Source organism: Nanorana parkeri, unplaced genomic scaffold, assembly GCF_000935625.1.
Source record: "Nanorana parkeri isolate BGI_ZX_2015 unplaced genomic scaffold, ASM93562v1 scaffold768, whole genome shotgun sequence".
Classification (NCBI taxonomy): domain Eukaryota; kingdom Metazoa; phylum Chordata; class Amphibia; order Anura; family Dicroglossidae; genus Nanorana; species Nanorana parkeri.
Window position 1 is genome coordinate 364,010 of NW_017307036.1, and position 21,590 is coordinate 385,599.

The window sequence follows — 21,590 nt, forward strand, 5'->3', positions numbered from 1 at the left end:
AGAGCACTGGGCAGGGGGAAGACTCAGACTACTGTGCTCTGTGTGAGGGCAGCGGTCTGGCTCTCCAGTGTGCCGCTGATTGAGCAGACTGGCTGCATACCAAGTGAAATACCTAAGGGTTTAAATGGGCTCTTAAAACATGGGACAAATGTCCTTCATTGAAAAAAATATATATTTAAATGTTTTCATAAATTAACATGCCTATTACTCCCTCCTCCCTCACAGTGTATATATGGTAGACCTGGTGGTCCTGTTTTCGTGAAAAATACATTGGCCTGTGTTTTGCACCATCAACAGAATCCTGAGTTCTATGATGAGGTAGGTTATGTTATAGTATGCTTGGCATGCTGGGTGAAGACATCTTTTGTACTGACATCATATGTATGTTACCTTAGAAATACACTATATGCCAAATGCACTTGTTGGATTTAAAGAAGAAAAAAAAAGAATCCACTTTCTAAATAGTTATACTTGAGGTCAGTACAGGTGTCATTTTTAGATCTGTACTATGGCTTAAGCCGATCACTTCAGAAAAAGCATGGAATTTACACTGTTAAGGTAATACCTGTTAAATAGTCAAACATGGTTAAAACAAATGCACTTAGCTCATACATTATTTCTCTCTGCCACTCATCTGATTTTAAGCCATGTTTTCTACAGATTGTATTTTATTTCCATGTTGTCAGAGTTATGAGCGCATGACAGTAACCAGTTTTAAATTGTACCCTCTTACTTGGTGTCATGTACACTGGCTTTTGTTGACACTTTAGTCAGAGATCACCTAAAGTCTTAACTGTTGCTGTACGGTCATTCACCTGACTTCTTACACTGCTTCCCAGTTCTTGAGAGACAATAACAGTGTGAAGCAACCATAACAGGTGAATGGAAACCATTACAGAGCTTTTTTTATTCAACACTATACTCTCAGGAAATGAGGCATGTCTTGCACTGCTAAAGCGTTTTGTGTATTTGTAAGAGGAAAAAAGCCAGCGGTTTGTTTAGCCAAAAGTGCGCATGTATGATTGTGTGTCAGTATTGAATTGAATAATCGGTATGGACACTGAACAGCTGTGTATTGTCAGATTAAGTAGTTTGATTGTTGTTCTTTCATAGTTTATTGTCTTGATTGTCTGGCTTCACAGAGAAAATCATTCTGATGGAGTAATTACGTTGTTCATAATGTATTGCTTTTCTAAATTGTTTTCTTGGGCCCACATTTTGTACAGTTACATTTACTTAGAGTACCTGAATTCCCGGTTGGCCTAAAAGAATACTTTTACATCCACGTCATGTTCCGGTGGATTAAATAAAATAATCCCTATTGCTTTTAGAAGTGTTTTGATTTTGTAAAATACTACCATGGTTACACTATCTTTCCTGACACAGTGCAGAAATGACAATGTTTCGGTTTACACTGTGCTTTAAAGCAGAACTCCGGGCAAACGTGTTCTTAACCCTTGCAGTGGGGCTACCCCCGCACTGCAAAAGTTCAGTGCTCCTTTTTGTCTAGGTGCTATAAAAAAGTTATATTCACCATGGAGCCGGCTGGCTGCTACTCAGGTTCCTGAAACCTGTCTCCTCCTCCTATTGTCTAGATAACGATATTTGACTGAATATGAGTTTATACTTTCTTAGACGCAAGAGCTGTCACAATATATAAACACCATGTGCTAAAAGAACCCCGTTTACCTTTAATAAATACATACTGCAGTGATAGTATGTCCCTCAGCATCCTCATGTCCTATACAGTGTGTATAGGACATGATGACTCAAGGATCCTTGGGCCACTGCAGTGGAAAGAGACTCCAGGGACCCCGGTCTAAGAGCAAGCCAGCTCCAAGGATCAGGTGTATCAGTATAACGTTTTGTTTTTTTTAGTTCCTAGACATAAATGAGCACTTGCAGTGTGGGGGTAGCCTCACTGAAGGGGTTAAGAACACTTTGCCTGGAATTATGCTTTAACTTTTCCTGTAGGTTCTCTGTGAAAGACAGATAGATATAGTTTTGCCACTTCCCTTGAAGGATTAGGAATATAAAGAGAGGTGTTGTTTTGTTAAGGTTTATAAAAAGTTCTCTTTGTGTAACCTGGTTGGCTACAAGAAGAAAAGTGTTGTTTTTTTTATCTTCCAGATTAAAATAGAGCTGCCCACACAACTTCATGAAAAACACCATTTGTTGTTCACATTCTACCATGTCAGCTGTGACACTTCTAGCAAGGGAGGAACAAAGAAGAAGGATGTCATAGAAAGCCAAGGTTTGCGCTTACACCAAGTATATAAGATATGATTTAATCCGAATAAAGACATTATTATAGATATAACCTCAAATTATAAATTAAATGTAACCTACTGCAGAGATGTATTGGTTCTGGTTTTTTAAAACTCGGTTTGTGACATCTAAGCACTGGCTGTGGTGCTCTTGCAGCACAGAATATAGGCCATATCTCAGAGGAGCAGTGTGCATGAACCAGAACAGTGACGGAAATAGTTCTTTGTCTAGATAACAATATTTGACTGAATATTCCTTCTTAGATGCGAGAGCTGTCACAATATATAAACAGCATGTGCTAAAAGAACCCCATTTACCTTTAATACGAAGCATTCCTTCATGCTCCCTAAAACAGTGCTGCATTAAATGTATAGTTATGGATAGTAACAATTCTGTTGACACTGAAGCTGGGATCATGCGAACCATATTTTCAGGTGCTATATGTGAACATGTTTGTTTTTGCACACAGTTGGATATGCCTGGCTGCCTTTACTAAGGGATGGTCGGGTGGTCACCAACGAGCAAAACATTCCAGTGTCTGCCAACCTTCCTGCAGGGTATTTGGGCTATCAGGAACTTGGAATAGGCAAGGTATGAAGGTCTACGCTTTTATACTACTTTTTCCCATATTTCACGAATAGACTGAATAATGATAGAGCTGGTTAGTTATAAAGAACACACTCAAACTGATTGAAGACGTGTCCATTACATTTTCTATCATTCATAAAACTGTCACATTTTGTTTAGTTTGTGTCACTCTGAAGTGCTCATTCTTTTTGGTGCCCATAATATTCAAGATATGGAAACAATACATAATAATATGTTCCGGCCTTTTTGTGGAAAAACACATTTTTCTGTTTTCTATCTGATATTTATACAGCATTCCGGTCCAGAAATTAAGTGGGTGGATGGAGGCAAACCATTGCTGAAAATCACTACTCATCTGGTGTCCACTGTGTATGCCCAGGTAGTTTTTTTGCTTTGTTACTTTCTGCACAATCTTGTATGAATTTCCTCCTGACAAAGTGCAACCTTTATTGATGTTTACTATATTAAAAGCTGCTGTTTCCACATTGCCCAGTTCTTTTAAATGTTTTACTTAAGAGGTTCAGATAATAAGGCAGGTTATGATATACCAAGAGTTGTTACAGGTTGCTTTTTGAGATTTCTGTTAGGTTTCCTTTACATGGCCTATTTGTCACTATTTGGCTAAAAGGCAGTTGCAATCATTGGACAATGGAGACATCTGTATAGGCTAGTGCTTGCCAACTTATGAAGGTATAGGGGTCCCACCTCATCTGACATCACCAAGGGGAGCTATATGTTGTTCATTATATGTAATGTGAGAGCAGACTGTCAGAAGCTGCATAGGTACTAGAGGAAATGATGTTGAAAGACTCTGGACGGGATTGATTGGAGACTCGAGACATGCTGCAGGGGACGGTGAAAGTCTGGGAGTTCAGTGCTAGAACCCCTTTACACATCGGTGATCAACTCCTTATTATAAGCTCTGCTGGAATCTAAGGGTCACAAAGCAAGTAGCAAAGAGCCCCATATTGAGTGCCAGTGGTATATCCTGACTAGTCGGGATTAACAAAACTTTTTTTTTTTTTTTTTAACAGTTCTGTAGTTGTGTAGCCTCAAACCACTGTCTATTGTGTTTAAGAAGCTTTATGTACAAGGGTCAATCAAAAAATAATGCCTCCTGCCTGTAATCTGAGATCTATTAGAGGGACTGTGAATGTTCATTTACCATGCTATAGAAAGGTCTTTAGCTCACTAACGTATGCTTTTCTTTTTCAGATTGATTGATTAGAACCATGGATCTGCGGCTAAAACAATTAGCTGTTGAATCTGTGGTGAAAGAGGATTGCGCACCTAAGGAAATACATAATCGGCTAAAAAATGTTTATGGGGACGCTGTAGTGTAATTTTGGTTTCTTCTTCTTGAAACATTGCTAATATTCACTACAGCACCCCATAAACATTCTTTAGACGATTATGGATTTCCTTAGGTGCGCAACCCTCTCACCAAAAATTAATTTACAGCTCATTGTTTTAGCCACAGATCCATGGCTCTAGTCACTCAATCTGAAAAAGAAAAGCATACATTAGTGGGGCATGAACACCTCTATAACATAGTACATGAACATTCACAGTCCCGCCTAATAAATCTCAAATAACAAACATGGAGTCATTACTTTTGATTGCCCTCCTATATAATATTACTTCAGGTTTCCAACGTTATATTGTTATGAGATAATAATGTATCCTGTCATGAAAGAAACATTGCTGACCCCTGCAAATGCTAGATATCTGGCTGTTATGTGAACTTTTTACTTCAGTACTTTGGACCACTACGAACATTTTTTTGCAGATAAGGGCTTCTGACTTTTCTTTAAAGGAGAATTATGAGGGGAGTGCTTTTCACTCAGCCTCATAATCTGAGCTGACCTGTGACAATGAAACGGGAAGTGAGCGAACACATACCGTCAATCGCTCACTTCTCGATCTATCTGTGCAGAGAGCCGTGACTGTCACTGTGCGTCTCAGTATACCATGAGCTGTAGCTCGCTGTATACTGAGCTTTGGGTGACGGGAGGATGCTAGTTTGTGTCCTCCCATTACCCTTAGGAGAACTATGGGGAAAAGCACTGACGCCATAGTTCTCCTTCAACTTTGCAAATCTGCCTGTTTGAGTCCATGGCCACGGCCCAGAACAAAGTGTCTCATCTAGTGGGTCAGCATAACAGCCAGTCAGCCTGGTTTTTAGGAAGAAGATCAACAACATTGTCCTCCATTTGTTTTGTTTTTCTTCATGGTTTCCTGTAAATGTGCAAAACATGAGTTACACCAGTAGATGCCGAGCATTTCAAATATGTGTGTACAAATTGTATTGATGTATAGAAAGAGAATCTAATTTCCTTACAAGGTTTGTTTTCTATTTTGTGTGATGACTGATCATCTGCTTGTTTCCTTTTAGGACCAACATTTGCACAACTTCTTTCAGTATTGCCAGAAAACAGAATCTGGAGCACAGGCCTTAGGAAGTGAACTTGTAAAATATTTAAAGGTACGTATTGGTACATATGAAACAGGAGACTCTCGAGATTGGTACCATTATATCTGAACAATATGTTTATTGTAAAATCATAAGAAGGCATGTGCTTGTGTTTTTGTTCTTTTGCAGGGGGGAACATTTAAGGCAATGTAGGGAAAGCAGATTGGTGAGATGGGGTGTAGGCCTCCGTTAACGATTTGTGGCGTGAAATTTGGTTGGTACATAGCAGGGAGTGAAGAAGCAGCAAGACTTACTTCTGTATTGAATGGAGAGAGCAGAGTAAAAACAACCAGTTCTTTCAAGTACAACAGACCCATAATAGATTATAATTTAAATACAAATGAGTAAACTAAACTTGAGATTGTAGTCAATCATAGAAGTGAGCTTGGAGTGGTCGCTTTTTTACAACACACACAGGGACCCTGGGGAAGAAAAGTAGCCACCCCCTAGAAGGAAGGATAGTGTCAGCACCAATTCAGAGATGATTTGAGGATCTATAGCTGAGTGATGCACAAATAAGATACATTTTTGTTAATAGTTAAGGTACTTGAATGCATTTTTAAGATTTAACTCCTGAGTTTGGTGTCACCTTAAGTATGTAATCAATTGTCAGGCGTGTGACTGCATTAGCCAGCGCAGCATGGATGGCACTGTGGTGTTGCACATTTATGGAGTTATTAATGCAATTACTGTTCACCTGACATTTTGTTGGCTTACTTGCATGTATGTATGTAGGAACCCTATGCTGAGGGAAGTGTACAGGCTGCTGTTTGCTGCTTATTCCAAAAATGGAAAATTCGGGTTTTAGGATTCTCTCAGTTTCTTACCTAGAGCTGTAATGCAAATAAGAAGTTTTGACCACTACCTGAATGCTTGCTCTGGGTCAGTAACTCAATTAATCAAATCCAGTGACAGCCTGGTATTTTCAGCAGTAGTCAATGATAAGAGCAAGTTGTCACCAGGACAACAGGATGAGGGAAATGTACAATATTTTACAGTTTTCACCAGAAAAGGAGGTGTCCCAACAGAGAGAAGAGCGGCAATAAACCCCCCTACAAAGGTCCTAAACCTTCTTTGCTTTGTTTTCCGTATAAAACATTTTTTTTTAACTGGTCCCCATCAAATTATGCAGCGCTTTTCTGAACTACTGTCGGTTCTATGTTTGTGATAGCTGACTACAGAGATAATAGCATTGCCTTATTAACTAAGCTAGCCAAATAACACAGGGGATGACGGGAAAGGTAGTAAGTGGAAATCTCTCCAAAATAATTCTTTTGGACAATTGTTAAAAGAACTGGTGTCTCCATTGAGATATTTTCCCTTAAATCCTACTTAACTCCTACTCCCCTCCTCCAATGCCAAGGTCCTAGGTGTCATCCTTGACTCGGACCTCACCTTTCTTCCCCACATCCAATCACTATCCAAATCCTGCCGCCTTCACCTTTGTAACATCTCCAAAATACGCCCCTTCCTCACCCATGACACCGCAAAACTACTCATACACTCGTTATCTCTCATCTTGACTATTGTAACTCCCTCCTCATTGGCCTTCCACTACACAGGATATCCGCCCTTTAGTCTATCATGAATGCAGCTGCCAGACTCATCCACTTGACCAACCGCTCAGTGTCTGCAACCCCCCTCTGCCAATCCCTGCACTGGCTTCCACTCGCCCAGAGGATAAAATTCAAAATATTAACAGTCACTGATAAAGGCATCCACAACTCTGCCCCCGGATATATCTCAGACCTTGTCTCAAAATATCACCCTAACCGTCCACTCCGCTCTTCCCTAGACCTCCTGCTTTCCAGCTCCCTAGTCAACTCCTCCCATACTCGCCTCCAGGACTTCTCTAGAGTCTCTCCCATCCTCTGGAACTCTTTACCCCAACCTGTCCGTCTATCTCCCACCCTGACTGTCTTTAGGCGTTCCCTGAAGACTCTTCTTTTCAGGGAAGCCTACCCCACCTTAACCTAACCACTGAACCATCACATTCTCAAACAATTCATCCCCACACAGCTACCTCCTCATGTATCATTTCCCCCTCCTCTTTCAGATTGTAAGCCCTCCTTACCATCCTGTCTTGTATTGTAATTGTAATCAAAGAACAAACGTGATGGCGCAAGGCTAAAGGGGCTATAAAACTAAGTTAAACATAGTGAGAAAAGCGAAAGGAGATGGAACACTTACTTTGAGTGGGTCTCGGGACTGGATGGATGTAGAGCAGTGGAGGAGATCGTGAAGTCCAACGTATACAATCAATGAAGGCTGGTATGTAGCCTAGGGTAGCTCATCTCAGGGAACAAAGAGGAGAGGGGTGGACAGGGGTGCGGGTGATGACACACACAGTGTGTCCGTGTCCCCGCTAATGTAATGTAAAGTGCCAGCGATGTGAGAACTGACATCTGGCTGGGCAGCTGTGGCTGGAAGAACTCGAACTGTGCATGAACGTGACTGGACCAGTGCCCGTACCGTGGTGGTGTTGTGGGGTGGCAAAACGGCCGGGATAGTAGTAAGGTGAGGAGGGATCGGGTTTGTAAGGTCGTGGGTGTATGCTCGGGAGCAACGCGTTTCGAGGATGTTACCTCTTTGTCAAGCTCGATCGGAATGGTGTAACGGCGGCGGGAAACCGCCGATTTAAATGTGACAGCTGGGCGGAGTTTGGGGGCGGTGAGCGGCACCGCCGTGAGTGGAAGCTGTTCAGTCTCGACGTATGTCTGTGGGTTCCGTGTGTGCCTTGAATGTGGGGATGGAGAGAATTAAAAGACTGTGAATGAGGCATTTTAGGGAAACGAAAATCAATGGTTTATTATAAAACTAGAGTATGGGCATCGAGACTCTGAGTGATTCGTTATGAGCGACATGATAATTTTTAGTATGAAGAACGATCTTTTGAGTCAAGAGGGGATGAGCAGGGCATTCAGTAATAGGGTTAAAAAATTCCGTGGTGATGTGCTAAGACTGTAACTCCAAGTATGCATGTGGATATATGCATGAAGAGTCAAGAGGGGATGAGCAGGGCATTCAGTAATAGGGTTACAAAATTCCGTGGTGATGTGCTAAGACTGTAACTCCAAGTATGCATGCATGAAGAGTCATCCCCTCTTGACTCTTTGTTCTTTGGTTCCACTAGTGCAGGCACTCCTCCTGTCTTCCAGGGCTGCAGGCGAGGTAGAGCTACAGTATCCTATTCCCCTGGCCTAATCCGAGAGCGCTGTCCGTACTATTCTTGTGTGCTTATTGTAATTGTAATGTCTTCCTTACATTGTATTGGAGCTAGGAGGTGTTATTAATCTGCCCAGAGAGAGATGTTTAAACAGCATTGTATGAAGCAAACAATAGATGTCTCACCCCCCACATCTATCGTCTGCCACATACAATGCTGTTTTAACATCTCTCTCTGGGCAGGTTAGTAACACCTCCTAGCTCCAATTATGCAAATGCAATCAACAACTGGTTGTGACTAACAGAATACATAGATTGGAGCACCATTCACTATATTTATTCCCAGATAATTTTTTGTACAAGTCATTCTGAATTGAGAAAGCTTGTTGGATGACCAGTGAAATGTTTTCAAGAAAAATACAGCTAGTCCAGTTGCCTTAACTTTTTTTTTTTTACAGATATATCTTGACCTGGTTGAATGAGAACCTTTACAGACATAGCTCTCCAGAGGGTTTTAAATATATTATAACATGGTTTATAGGAACAGCATTACATTGTTCTTGTCTGAGAAAAACTATCATGATTGCTGATATGCTGTGAATATCGTGTTAGCATGCCTTTATACGTGTCATTTTATTCAGCTGTTTCACATATGCACATTAAAATATCACTGTTTTTTTCCTTTCAGAGTCTCCATGCCATGGAAGGACATGTCATGATTGCCTTTCTACCCACTATCCTTAACCAAATGTTTAGAGTGCTTACTAGAGCTACCCAGGAGGAAGTGGCTGTCAATGTGACACGGTAATACCTACTTATTGAGCATTGGATCAGTTGTGTTTTCTACACAGATGTTTCAGGCTGCACATGCTTTCACTTGATTGCTGGTCTGTGTGCGTGTTGCAGTATGTGGGCAGACGTGTATGACAATATTGTCTTTATCATCTGATTGTTAGGTGATAAATGCTTGGATTAGTCTCAAAGCTCCCAGGTTTGAGCTTCAGAAATAGTGCTTCATATTAATTCAATTGCAGTCTGAAGGCCAACACCAGATTCCCGGAATAGATATGTGAATGATAATATGATTAGCACATATGTTTCAGTTTGCTGCCCATCTAAATGAAGATGTATCTATTTTTAGGCTGTAATTATAATCTATTTGTTTTTATATACCCATGTCTTAAAGTAAAAGAGTACAGTTAAAAAAAACGAATTGTTTAATGTAAGTACTGCAGAGGGGTGTACCCTTGTAATTATTGTACGGTAAACTTTTGCTTTGAGCAACACAAAGGCTGCCATTTCTGATCACTCCTTTTGAAAATGTTATTGAGAATTAAATTTATCAGGTTGGTATACTGGTCTTAAAGGAGAACTATGAGGTGAGTGCTTTTCACTCACCTCATAGTTTTAGCCGACCTGTGACAATGAGACTGTCACAGGTCGGCTCAGTAGATCGGGAGGTGAGCGAACACATACCAGGTTCGCTCACCTCTCGATCCTGTCACGGCTCTCTGCCGTGACAGGGGGAGGGGTTGGATTCCCCTCTCCCCGCTCCGATCTGCCAGCGCTGACTGGCGGAACGGACGGGGGAGGGGGCGGGTACAGCTGGCTCTGTCACTCACGCAGCTGGGCGGATCCCGTCGTCTTAAGTCGGGATCCGCTCCGGCTGCGGCGTCTCAGTATACCGCGAGCTGTAGCTCACGGTATACTGAGCTTAGGGTAATGGGAGGACGCTAGTTTGTGTCTTCCCGTTACCCTGAGGAGAACTGTGGGGAAAAACACTGACCCCATAGTTCTCCTTTAATAGCTTCTATACCGTGTTACTGACCTAAAACTAGCAAACTTGAAGTTCTGATTTCACTGGCTACATGCTTGTTCTTGGTCAGTGACTCCGTATTGAAGCCAGAAGGTCAAAATTGGCAGCCCACATATTTCTTTTAGCACAGGTTTCCTTTAATACCACGTGCATATTCGAATTGTAAAAAGTTGACTCCTTACTTCTTCTAATGTCATGACAGTACAGTTGAATTTTACCTTTTTAAAATTTTAATGCTGGAAAGTAAAGTTTGCAGTACATTGTAGAGAGAATAAATAGTTTCAGAACGGCAAATAATGGGTAAATTGCTTTTTTACACCATCATTAGCCTTTAGACCGCTTTCTTAAACAAACCAGCTAGAGTTTGCACTCCATACCTTAGTGAGTGGAGATACACATACATGAGGGAAATGATAAAGTGCCAATCAATTTATAGATCACCTTTCTTTTCAATGATATACCTGTATACCATGGAGTGGCATTTGCACATTGTTAGCGTCACCTGCATTAATAAACAGCAAAATCATTATTCTGTGTATTTCATCAAATAATTGTCCAGTGTCAGTTGATATATCATTTCACTGCCTTGGTCAGATGATACATTCACAGATCTTTCAGAATAGTCTGATTATAATCAGATTAGCACATTTTAACAATTTAAATGCACATACACAGTTGTTCAGATAAGTCGGCATACATTTCATGTTGTTTAATACTTTGCATGACTTTTCAGAGTCATTATCCATGTGGTTTCTCAGTGCCATGAAGAAGGGTTGGAGAGCTGCCTAAGGTCATATGTGAAGGTATGTTATATGTAGGTGGCTTGTTTCTAAGCCTTTTTTACATGATCGAAAGGAAGTACATAATCTACAATTTTCGGGTCAATTTAATTGATCTGCCAATTCTCAGATGATGCTTAGATGCAAATCAAGATTGATTTTTATGATTTAGAGACTTGCATCTTTTCCACTTAGAGAGGGGGAGAAAGAGAGGGGGGTGAGAGATGGGGGAGAGAGAGGTGGGGGGAGGAAAAGAGAGAGGGGGGGGGAGGAAGAAAGAGAAAGAGGGGGGAGAGGAAAAGATGCAAGTCCACTGGTTGAATGCATTATGCTTTCTGTACCAATGCTAAAAGCAAAACATGTTTTGTCCTGCAGTTTCATTATAAGGCTGCAATTTTTGCATTAGAGTTTGCCTTTATACCTTCTGAGCTAGATAATGTATGCTTTGTTTCTGTGGAAAGGAGACTGATGTCAGTTAGTTGGACATGTCCAATTCTCTTACATTAGCCAATGCTTGGCAATATCCATGTACACAGCAGGTATGCTTCCCAAGGTGCTCAGTGAACCATTTTAGACAGCTCTACTCAGTTTACGCCCAACATGTACACCAAGTATTGCCTGAAATGTTTAGTAAAAGTTGTGCATTGTAAGGTCTCATGATGATGGATTTCATCTCTGTCCTCATAGTATGTCTTCAAGGCAGAGCCATATGTTACATCTGAATACAAGACCGTGCATGAAGAGCTGGCCAAATCCATGACAATGATCCTCAAGCCTTCTGCTGACTTTCTGACCTGTAACAAGCTCCTCAAGGTACATGGAAAGCTCATGGGTGTATTTAACTGTTTAATCTCTACTGGATTGTCATTTGCTTTGTCACTGAATGATTCTTGTAGCTATTTTGACTTGATGCCAATGGCTTATGAATGCACTAACTCGCTGTTATTTTGTTCACAGTACTCATGGTTTTTCTTTGAAGTCTTAATAAAATCAATGGCCCAACACCTTGTGGAGAATTCAAAAATAAAAGTATGTATTATCTCTTGGTTTTTAACTATTACATATTTATGTTTATCACTTCCATTTGCTAAATTTTAATGCATTCAGTGCTAAACTCCATACAGATATAACTCTAAATAATGCCATTTATGTCTTTAAAAAATAACATTTAATGTATCCTTAAATTAACTAGTGAAAGCACCTAAATTTGTGTTTCTGTCAGAAACGGCTCGGAAGGCCAGGTAGAGGGAGGACCAGCATAAGGAACCTGTCAGACTCTACTGCTTTGCACATGTGCTTACAGTGCAATGCAGTGCACTGAACATGCTGACAAGATGATAACGCAGAGGAATAACCTCACCTGTGTGCTGCTTTTTCTACTTTTCAAAACCATTAGCTTAGGGTTTGTTGTGAACCACTGTTCTTGACCAGTCTGTGGTGGAGGATCCGGTTGTGCTGTCTGGGGGCTTGGATCACAAACTGGTTACACATGAATACAAAACATTTGTCAGGAAAATGGTGCCCATTTATGCATTTCCACTGTGTATTTAGCTGTGTGCCTACAATTTAGTTTTAAAGACCATATACTGAGTAAACATATATATAAAATTTAAGTGCCCAAATCTATAATGATGTTTCCATAATGATCAGTAACATGAAGTTCAAGTTCTTTATGTATTTAAGTTTACTGATGAATGTGGAAAAAATGATTGTGAATATTTAGACTGACATATTCAGACCATAATTTAATTCATAAATCATTCCGGTAATTCTGCAGTTACAGTATGTTTTTCTACATTCTGAAATCAGAGAGCGTGGACAGGGTTAAACACAACTATGTTCCTCTGGGATCCGGGTGGTAAGCTTATATAAAACCTACAATGCCACAAATAAGATGAAAATTGTATGGTTTGATTTGCCACTAAATACTACTCTGCAAATTTCTGTTTCCATAAATGAATGTTATCCCGTTGTCTGCTTCAAATATCCTGGAAGCTTTTCGTAACACAAAATTAAATTCGGATTAAAATTGTGTATAGACAGGCTTGGTGCCAGTAGTTTTGTCATTTTTTATTTATTGCAAAATTATAGAATTCCACAGCAAAAAATGTATTTTTTATTATTGGATTCATTTTGTGTATGGTAGTTAAAGAAAACAGTAATAGTAGTATGGCTTCATGTAGTAAGCACTGATCTTTACCTTTCTGTGTAGTCCTGTAATATAGCATTAGTTGCACTGAAGACAAAACAAGAGAGTTCTGCCATAAAGAACAGAATTATTTTAAGAGTATGAGCTATAAAATAAAAAAATGTCATTGAAAATATTATCTGTGGTGATGGGATATTGGATTTGGTGTAAAGCAAAAGGTCTTTGTTTTGATGACTCCCGTGGTTTAAATACAAAATCCAGGCTTTAAGCTATGGTGTAATCTATCCAAGAATTAACACATTTATTGAAAACCCCAAACCAAGTGGCTGTTGCAATAAATATGGGGACCGAAGGAATAGTATTTTTTAAGAGTATGATGCACTAAAATCTGTAGACGCATAGCCTGCCAAAGAGTTAGATTTGCTTGCTTTCCAATAATGATTGTTGTAATGTGCAGCTGCATCTATGAAAGGATCTGCAGGTAAATCTGTCTGTAGTACAGTATTATCCAGTCTGGAGTACTGTCTGTAGTACAGTAGTAACCAGTCAATCTAGGAAGTCCTGTAATCTCTAATCAACTCTCTAATATATTTGAATCAACTTTAGGCAATCTATAAATCTGGGGAGTTGTTTGTTGCCCATTTTTTAGATCTTGCATAAAAAAACCAATCACACTTTAAGTTTTACTTTTTCTAGTTACTACGGAACCAAAGATTCCCAGCCTCTTTTCACCACACGGTTGAAACCTTGGTTAATATGCTTATGCCACACATCACACAGAAATACAAGGACAATCCAGAGGCTTCAAGGAATGCAAACCAGAGCCTTGCGTTCTTCATAAAGGTATTGAATCCCCAAAAGTTTTTAATATGTTAGTGGTAAGGGATGCTTGGTAATATATATTTCCTTTCTTTGTTTAGGACAAAAAACACTTTTTAGTTTGTTTTCATTCTGCATGTGGTGCTCTGTGTTTTTCACAAGCTAATCTTAGTTGATTTGTTAAACAAGATTGGTTTAGCTTCATATTACATGCACAGCTGAATGACTCAAAGGACTGACATCCTTCTTCCTTGTTTTATCACTGCTTGGTTCACTTCCATTATAGTTTCAATCAGAGGGAGAAAGTCAGAAAGTAAACTGCTTCTGCTGTACACTCTTTTTAGAAATTGTTAATGCTCTGAGACACTCTAAGTGTCTTAAAGGAGAACTATGAGGTGAGTTCTAGCCGACCTGTGACAATGAGACTGTCACAGGTCGGCTTAGTAGATCGGGAAGTGAGCGAACACATACCGGCATTCGCTCACCTCTCGATCCTGTCACGGCTCTCTGCCGTGACAGGGGAGGGGCTGGATTCCCCCTGCTCCGATCCGCCAGCGCTGACTGGCGGAACGGACATGGCGGGTACAGCTGGCTCTGCCTCTAGATAGGCAGAGCCAGCTGTCAGTCACGCAGCTGGGCGGATCCAGATATAATTGTCGGGATCCGCTTCAGCTGCGGCGTCTCAGTATACCGCGAGCAGCAGCTACAGCCGAGCAGCTGAGCCTAGGGTGACGGGAGGACGCTAGTCTGTGTCTTCCCGTTACCCTAAGGAGAACTATGGGGAAAAGCCTTAACCCCATAGTTCTCCTTTAGGCTTAAAGGAGAACTATGAGGTGAGTGATTTCCATTCATCCTCATAGTTAGAGCCGACCTGTGACAACGAAGCTGTCACAGGTCGGCTCTATAGATTGGGAAGTGAGCAGAAACATGCAGGCGATCCACTCACTTTCCGATCGTCTCCCTGCAATGAGCTGTTACTGTCAATCTCTGCTCCCCGCCCCCGCACGGATCCTCCCCTCTCCGATCCTCCAGCGCTGAGTGGAGGAATGAATGGGGGAGGGCAGAGCTTGTTCTGCCTCTAGATAGGAAGATCCAGTTGTCACTCACGCAGCTGGATGGATCTCGACAGTATTGTTGGGATCCGTCCCGGCTGCAATTGCCCGTTATATACTGAACTTTTGGTCATGGGATGAGGTTAGTATATGTCCTCCTGTGACCCTAAAGATAACTATGGGGAAAACACTTACCCCATAGTTCTCTTTTAATTATGTTTTTTGGTAAATTAAGGATTTTATATAATTATCAGAAAATAAAAAACATTAGTTAAAAAAAGTTTTGAGTTTAAAACCATACGATACAATGGACTCAAAACCATTATAATTATTCTTTACATGAAGTTTTGTATAGAACCTTATTATTGACTGTGTGCCATAGCTATATTAAAGTGATATTAAAGTAAAAATGTTTTTAAGCTATTTCAAATGCTGATTAAATCACTTCCAATAGATGCTGCCCCTTAATGTTTAAAAGTTTTAGCTTCGCAGAATAAGCTGGTCCCCTGAGCACTGGCCTCAATACCCTTTGCCTTGCAGGGTCCTGTGGAGCCACCCTTGTGTGTGAGTGTTGCTCCGCAACCACACAGCCACAGCAAGGGAAGTCACTCCCTCCCCCTGCTCTTCTTTCTCAATTCCTCCCTTCTCCTCTTTCTTAATTCCTCCCTTCTCCAAACTTGTAGATAGACAGCTGTTGGAGATGTGCTGTCCCTTGTGATCGTGTACTGGACAGGATGTTTGGGGAAGCTGAGCTGAGAAGGTTGGAGCTGTTCAGAAACATGATGACTAAGTGTTTAGGAAAAAAAAATTAAATACTTTGCTGGACAATTTATATTTGTTTGATCTAGATTCATTGAAAAAAAGTTTAATACTACTTTAACCCCTTCGTGACGGGAGACGTACAGTGTACGTCCCGGCACTTTGTGCCTATATGACTGGCCAGATAAGTTATATCAGGCTTTGTAATGCTGGTAACTGCTGATTCTCAGCGTTACCAGTCATTAATGAATGCCTCCGTATTGAGGCATTCATTAATGAAATAATTAAGCTTTTTGTAAAAGCTTCTTCCTTTCAGTAATGAAAGAATGAAGCCGTTACATGCAAATACAGGACCGCAATTTGCGATCCGGTATTTGACAGCTGAAAATAGCAGAGAGGTAGCAGTGACTCACCTCTCTGCTATTTGTTTTGACAGCTCAAGAGCCCGATGTTTAGATACATTTCACTCAAAAGATACAAAGTATCTTTTGAGTGAAATGTATCAGTTCTGATCGTCTAGGCACGATCAAAGAGCTTTTAGTGAGCTTCGAATCACCTAAAGTCAGGATCAGTCTCTAAGGTTATTATTAGCTGTTCCTAAGTGTGGATCAGCCTAATAGCCAAAAAAAAATTTTAAAAGTTAATTTAATTTCCCCACTATCCTTTAGTTGTACTCTATTTTCATTTTTTTTACAGAGTTCATGTTTGTAATTGTATGTTCAGCTAAAGTCAGCCAATTCAAATGTTTCCCTGTATTGTGTTCAGTGTATGCTCTTTATGCATTCATTACTCTTTCATATGTTTTGCAGAGGTGCTTCACTTTCATGGACAGAGGTTTTGCATTCAAGCAGATTAATAATTACATGAGCTTCTTTGCACCTGGAGATCCAAAGGTGAGATGATTTCCTTTGCATCCTAAACCACTATATTTTATGTTTTTAAAAAAAGGCTTTTTTTAAATGGCAGTGATCATTAACTGCTGCTGTTTTTCAGACACTGTTTGAATACAAGTTTGAGTTCTTAAGAGTTGTCTGTAACCATGAACACTACATCCCTTTGAATTTGCCAATGCCATTTGGAAAAGGCAGGATCCAAAGATATCAAGGTAATGCTGATTGTATAGCGGATTGAGAAATCAAAGCTGTATTAAATTATAAGCCATAACTTTTTAGTTGGCAATAAACTCTGACATAGGTTGTAACCCTCCACTACGTTATCCAAATCTAGGCTGTGACATTCTAAGGAGAAAGAGTGACAACAGAGAGCCCCTATTTTCTTCTTTTTGATACTTTTTAGATGTTGGAGACATGGTGACTTAATAAACTAGTGCTTTCCCCCATTTGGTTAGTTTGGATGCAAGTAATGCAGTTTTTCTTTAATGAATAATATTACTTACAAGGCTCTGTTACAGGGCTTCAAACCCCATGGGTTTTAGCAATGTGTTTTTTAAGAAAATGTGTTAAAACATGTTATCTGAAACTAAGCTCTCTGTGTAGTGTTACTTATGATGAGCCCTGTAAACACTGGCACTATACATGTCAAGTGTTTAAAACTGCAACCTGTATTTTTTAAATTATCATCTCCACATCGTACAGCTTGAAGCTTAGTGCAGGGTTAAACTCTCATTTAGGTTATGGGATTCTTTCAAATAGATTTACTTATCTGATCCCCGCTACTCCTGCAGTTGTCACTCCCCTCTTCCCCCCCCCCCCCCCCCCACTATGGTGTGGGGGCTGTCCCTCTGCATCTTCAAGTCTAATGCAGGCCTATGGGCCCTGCATTAGATGTGATGACTTCAGCGGGCTTCCATCCAGTGGAGTGAAGGGATGAAGAGATGGCCGGCGTCAGGTTTGGAGCCAGCGGGAGCGGTAACCTAGGCATTCATTTGATGCTTGCAGTGCATGTGAAGTCCCACTGCGAGGGAAGGTTTTTGGTTTGCCTAGAGATATGCTTTAAAGCTGCAGAAGCCCCTTGGTCCCCTGTGGGTTCTAAAAATAAAAGATTTAAACAAATGCTAGAAAAGTCAGCGTGTGTTGGAGTTCTGGTGGCATTATGTGTTTGGATTGTAGTAGTAGAAGCCATAAACATCGTCATTCATGAGCATGTGAATTTGTGTATCACCTGGTTTTTTTATTTGCTTTCCTTCATCAATTAGCTTTTCTTACATCATCAGTGGCATCTTTAGAAAATCCTATAGGTATGTGCAGGGCATGCTGTGTTAATATTCAGTTTTTATTTCTTACCAGTTTTGGCAGTGCCTACCAACAAGTAATGGAACTAAACTTGTCAGTAAGCTGTCAGTCTTAATGACAGTTACACATAAGTTTGCACTTGGGCCATAGAAGTTATACTTTTACTGTGTGAATGCTTTTATTTTGAACTAGTTCCAGGTATTGTGAATTGCATTTAGACTAATTCACTAATCTTTCTAACTGGCCGTATACAGTTTATTGCTTGCAACAATCCATCATATTGCTATACATTTTTTATTTGCCTTTAATGAATCCATTTACTCCTGCAGACCTACAACTTGACTACACTCTGACAGATGAGTTCTGCAAGAACCATTTTCTGGTGGGCCTACTACTCAGAGAAGTGGGGAACGCGCTGCTGGAGTTCAGAGACATCAGGCAAATTGCCATTGGTGTACTAAAGAGCTTGATGATCAAGCATTCATTTGATGACCGATACTCTTCTAGAGTAAGTGATCTGTACTTAAAGACTAATTCCACCTTTTGCAAAAAAATCATAAATGCACCCACATTGATTAAACAAAGATGTGCATTTATTTATCTTTTGCATTGCCACCTCAAAGCATTGCGGATGCAGTCAGTGGATAGCAGGTGCATTGCACAGGATCCTGCAGACTATTCCATTAGCACAATTCCATGCCAGTGTATAAACCTTTGGTTATGGGCCTGAAGGAATTGATCAATGAACTACAAGTATGGTGACATTACCGCACTTGTACTCCGTTGAGATCTACAAGTGCTTCGGCTGAGGTGGAACTTGTAATCTTTTCATTCTTTGATTTTGTGGGAAGAACCACCCCATAATACATAAAGGAAGGGGCAGTTGGACTGGGGGCTGCAGACTATGATAATTTTCTATGTTACACCTTAAATATGGATGGAACGTGAAACGTGGTCCAAAAGTTGGATTTGGCCTTTAAAAGTTGATTACAAATTAAGCATCTTGACTCAGCTGCTATTGATCTTCCATCACATACACGGTACTCACCGTTACCAGAATAAACAATGTTTGTTTATATAGTGTTTGAGTATAAAGGTATGTGCTTAGTATAGTCTACATCAGGGGTGCCCACAAGGTCGATCGCGATCTAGCAGTCGATCGCGTAGCGATCACTGGTAGATCGCCATGTCCTCTCCTCCCGCCGCTTCTCTGGACCCCCGCTGCTCTCCCCAGCGGGGTTCCGAGAAGAAGTGAAGGAACCGGCGGCGGGGAGGGCGGAGCCGCTGTCACAGAACTAATGCAGAGCAGTGAGGAGAGAGAGAGACGCTCGGCCAGGATCTGACAGCCGGCGCCTCTCTCCCCTCACTGCTCGTCCTTAGTTCTGTCACAGCGGCTCCATCCCCCCCCGACATTAGTGCCGCTACCGTCACTGACTGTGACGAGTCCCACTCCCGATCCTTGCGGCTGCCTCCCGCAGTGTGTGTGTGTGACACAACTACATACAGCTTTCCCTCTGTGTCACGGACTTTACTGCGGTTCATTGTAAAAAAAACATTGTACAATGAACTGCAGTAAAGTCCGTGGCACGGAGGGACAGCTGTATGTACCGGCGTCTGTGCGGGCCAGGGATCTTCTGAACAACAGGTCATTGGCAGCTGCAGCTGCCTGTCATTGGCAATCACTGAGGCAGAGCCAATACCCGTCTCTGCAGGCACCCTCTCCTGTGACTCTTCCCCTCCACTGGCCGCCAAGGAGGACGCAGATGAAGAGGTGCCGTGCTGCAGCCTGCATATTTTAGGTGAGGTTGGGGGAGTCTGAGGGTAATGACTGGCTTGGGGGGAAAGAGGGGATTGGGGGACTAGCTGGGCTGGTGGTATTCAGATTATACAGCATTGCTGAATACCACCAGCCAGTGGCGGACCTAACCCTTCGCCGTCTCTCTGCCGTTAAAGATGTGGCTTTCTAATCGCGCAGCCGCTCGCTCCTCAAGGGAGTACTCGGGAGGCCCCAGCGGGCGGCCCTCTAATATGCCTGATTAGAGGGCCGCATCTGCCTGATCCAGCCAGCCCGGATCAAGAAATAATGAAAATAAAATAAAAAATAGTCCCAAAAAAATTTTTTTAAAAATGTGTTTTTCTTGCCTCAGGTGCAAAAGGACCTGGCTACGGCTATGCTCCCGTGGTGCTCGTGCGGCTGCCGGCTGAATGTGTCAGACACTGCAGATGGAAAAGTGCAGGACACCCCATGTGCAACGTCGGCCACACGAGCACCACGGGAGGACAGGACGCCGGGACCTGTAGTGCGCACTGGAATGTAAGCCGGCCGACTCCCTGCGTTCAGGTGCGGGAGGGGGTGTGGAGCTGTATTGAAGTCAATGGCATCACCCACAGTGCGATCGCCCGCACTCGGAACGCAGGCACATTAGTGCCTTCATTCCGGTCCAGTGCGATCTGCAAAAATAGTGCTCGCAGCATTTTTGCGGATCGCACTGGACTGGAACACAGGCACTAATGCAGGCGATCGCACTGTGGGCGAGGGGCCTGCCTGCGGAGCCTGGCTGCGGTGCCATTGACCTCAATGCACCGCCACGCCCCCTCCCGCCCCTGAATGCAGGTGTTTTTTTCGTTGGTAGATCTCAATGAACTCGTCATTTGAAAAGTAGATCTCCAGACGAAAAATAGTGGACACCCCTGGTCTACATGTTTCATATTCTTGTGATTTGTGCTTTAACAAAACAATTGTTTTATGTTGGTTGCATTCTCATTTCCTTGAAAAGTGTCCAGTGAATTTCAGTTTGGCCTCAATAATTGTCATCACATCAAGTGGATGAAATGCAGGAATATATTTCCACTGTAATCTAAATTCACGATGGAAATCTGTCACGCGTTTACAATAGGCAGATGGCTTAGCAAACTGTTTTCCAGAGTGCAGAATTTTAACACGTTTAGGGATCTTGATGCCATCCCTCCTGATATTTTAACAAATAACAATAATGGTCTAATGTGAAGGCATCTCTGGAATTCTCTTACATACATCCAGTATTACTTTCTTTTCAATAGGTAATTGATGTGATAATGCACATACAGTTATCTGCAGAATGTATTTATATACTTGTGTTATGTTTCATTCTTCTGCAAATTTGTGCTGTAAGGATGTTTTCAAGGAAGGTTCTAATTTTATTTCAGAGAAAATCCTTTCCATCAGGCAACCTGTGTTTTAAAGCCCAACTGCAGGCACAATGGTTTAATTTAGTAGATTGCTAAGAAGATCTTAACCTCCCTGGCGGTCTGGTTATCTCAGTTTTTTTTCTTCTATTATTTACTTTTAATTCTCCCACCGGTTCCACCCCCCTTGCGACGCGGCTGCTCGCAAGGGACGGAACCCGGAAAACAGATGCCGGCATTGTCCGAAGGACACAACAGGGGCTCGTGGACAGGGTAAGTTACGCACAGTGTAATCCCGAGAGTGGCTTGGGGTTACCACTTTTGGTACTGAAAATTTACCCTGAGCCACACTCGGGAATACTGCC

At 41.6% G+C, this 21,590-nt stretch overlaps 1 protein-coding gene across 3 annotated transcripts in view; it reads left to right on the plus strand.

Moving 5' to 3' along the window:
• DOCK9 (dedicator of cytokinesis 9) overlaps nucleotides 1-21,590 on the plus strand; it is a 230,536-nt gene that overhangs the window by 160,156 nt on the left and 48,790 nt on the right. For all 3 annotated transcript variants that reach the window (XM_018564643.1, XM_018564645.1, XM_018564644.1), the window contains exons 19-31: nucleotides 226-318; nucleotides 2,131-2,254; nucleotides 2,738-2,859; nucleotides 3,149-3,235; nucleotides 5,252-5,341; nucleotides 9,183-9,298; nucleotides 11,044-11,113; nucleotides 11,777-11,902; nucleotides 12,047-12,118; nucleotides 13,935-14,081; nucleotides 16,678-16,761; nucleotides 16,862-16,973; nucleotides 18,390-18,568. In XM_018564643.1, coding sequence (XP_018420145.1) covers nucleotides 226-318; nucleotides 2,131-2,254; nucleotides 2,738-2,859; nucleotides 3,149-3,235; nucleotides 5,252-5,341; nucleotides 9,183-9,298; nucleotides 11,044-11,113; nucleotides 11,777-11,902; nucleotides 12,047-12,118; nucleotides 13,935-14,081; nucleotides 16,678-16,761; nucleotides 16,862-16,973; nucleotides 18,390-18,568 — 1,422 coding nt within the window. The remainder of the gene's footprint in view (nucleotides 1-225; nucleotides 319-2,130; nucleotides 2,255-2,737; nucleotides 2,860-3,148; nucleotides 3,236-5,251; nucleotides 5,342-9,182; nucleotides 9,299-11,043; nucleotides 11,114-11,776; nucleotides 11,903-12,046; nucleotides 12,119-13,934; nucleotides 14,082-16,677; nucleotides 16,762-16,861; nucleotides 16,974-18,389; nucleotides 18,569-21,590) is intronic.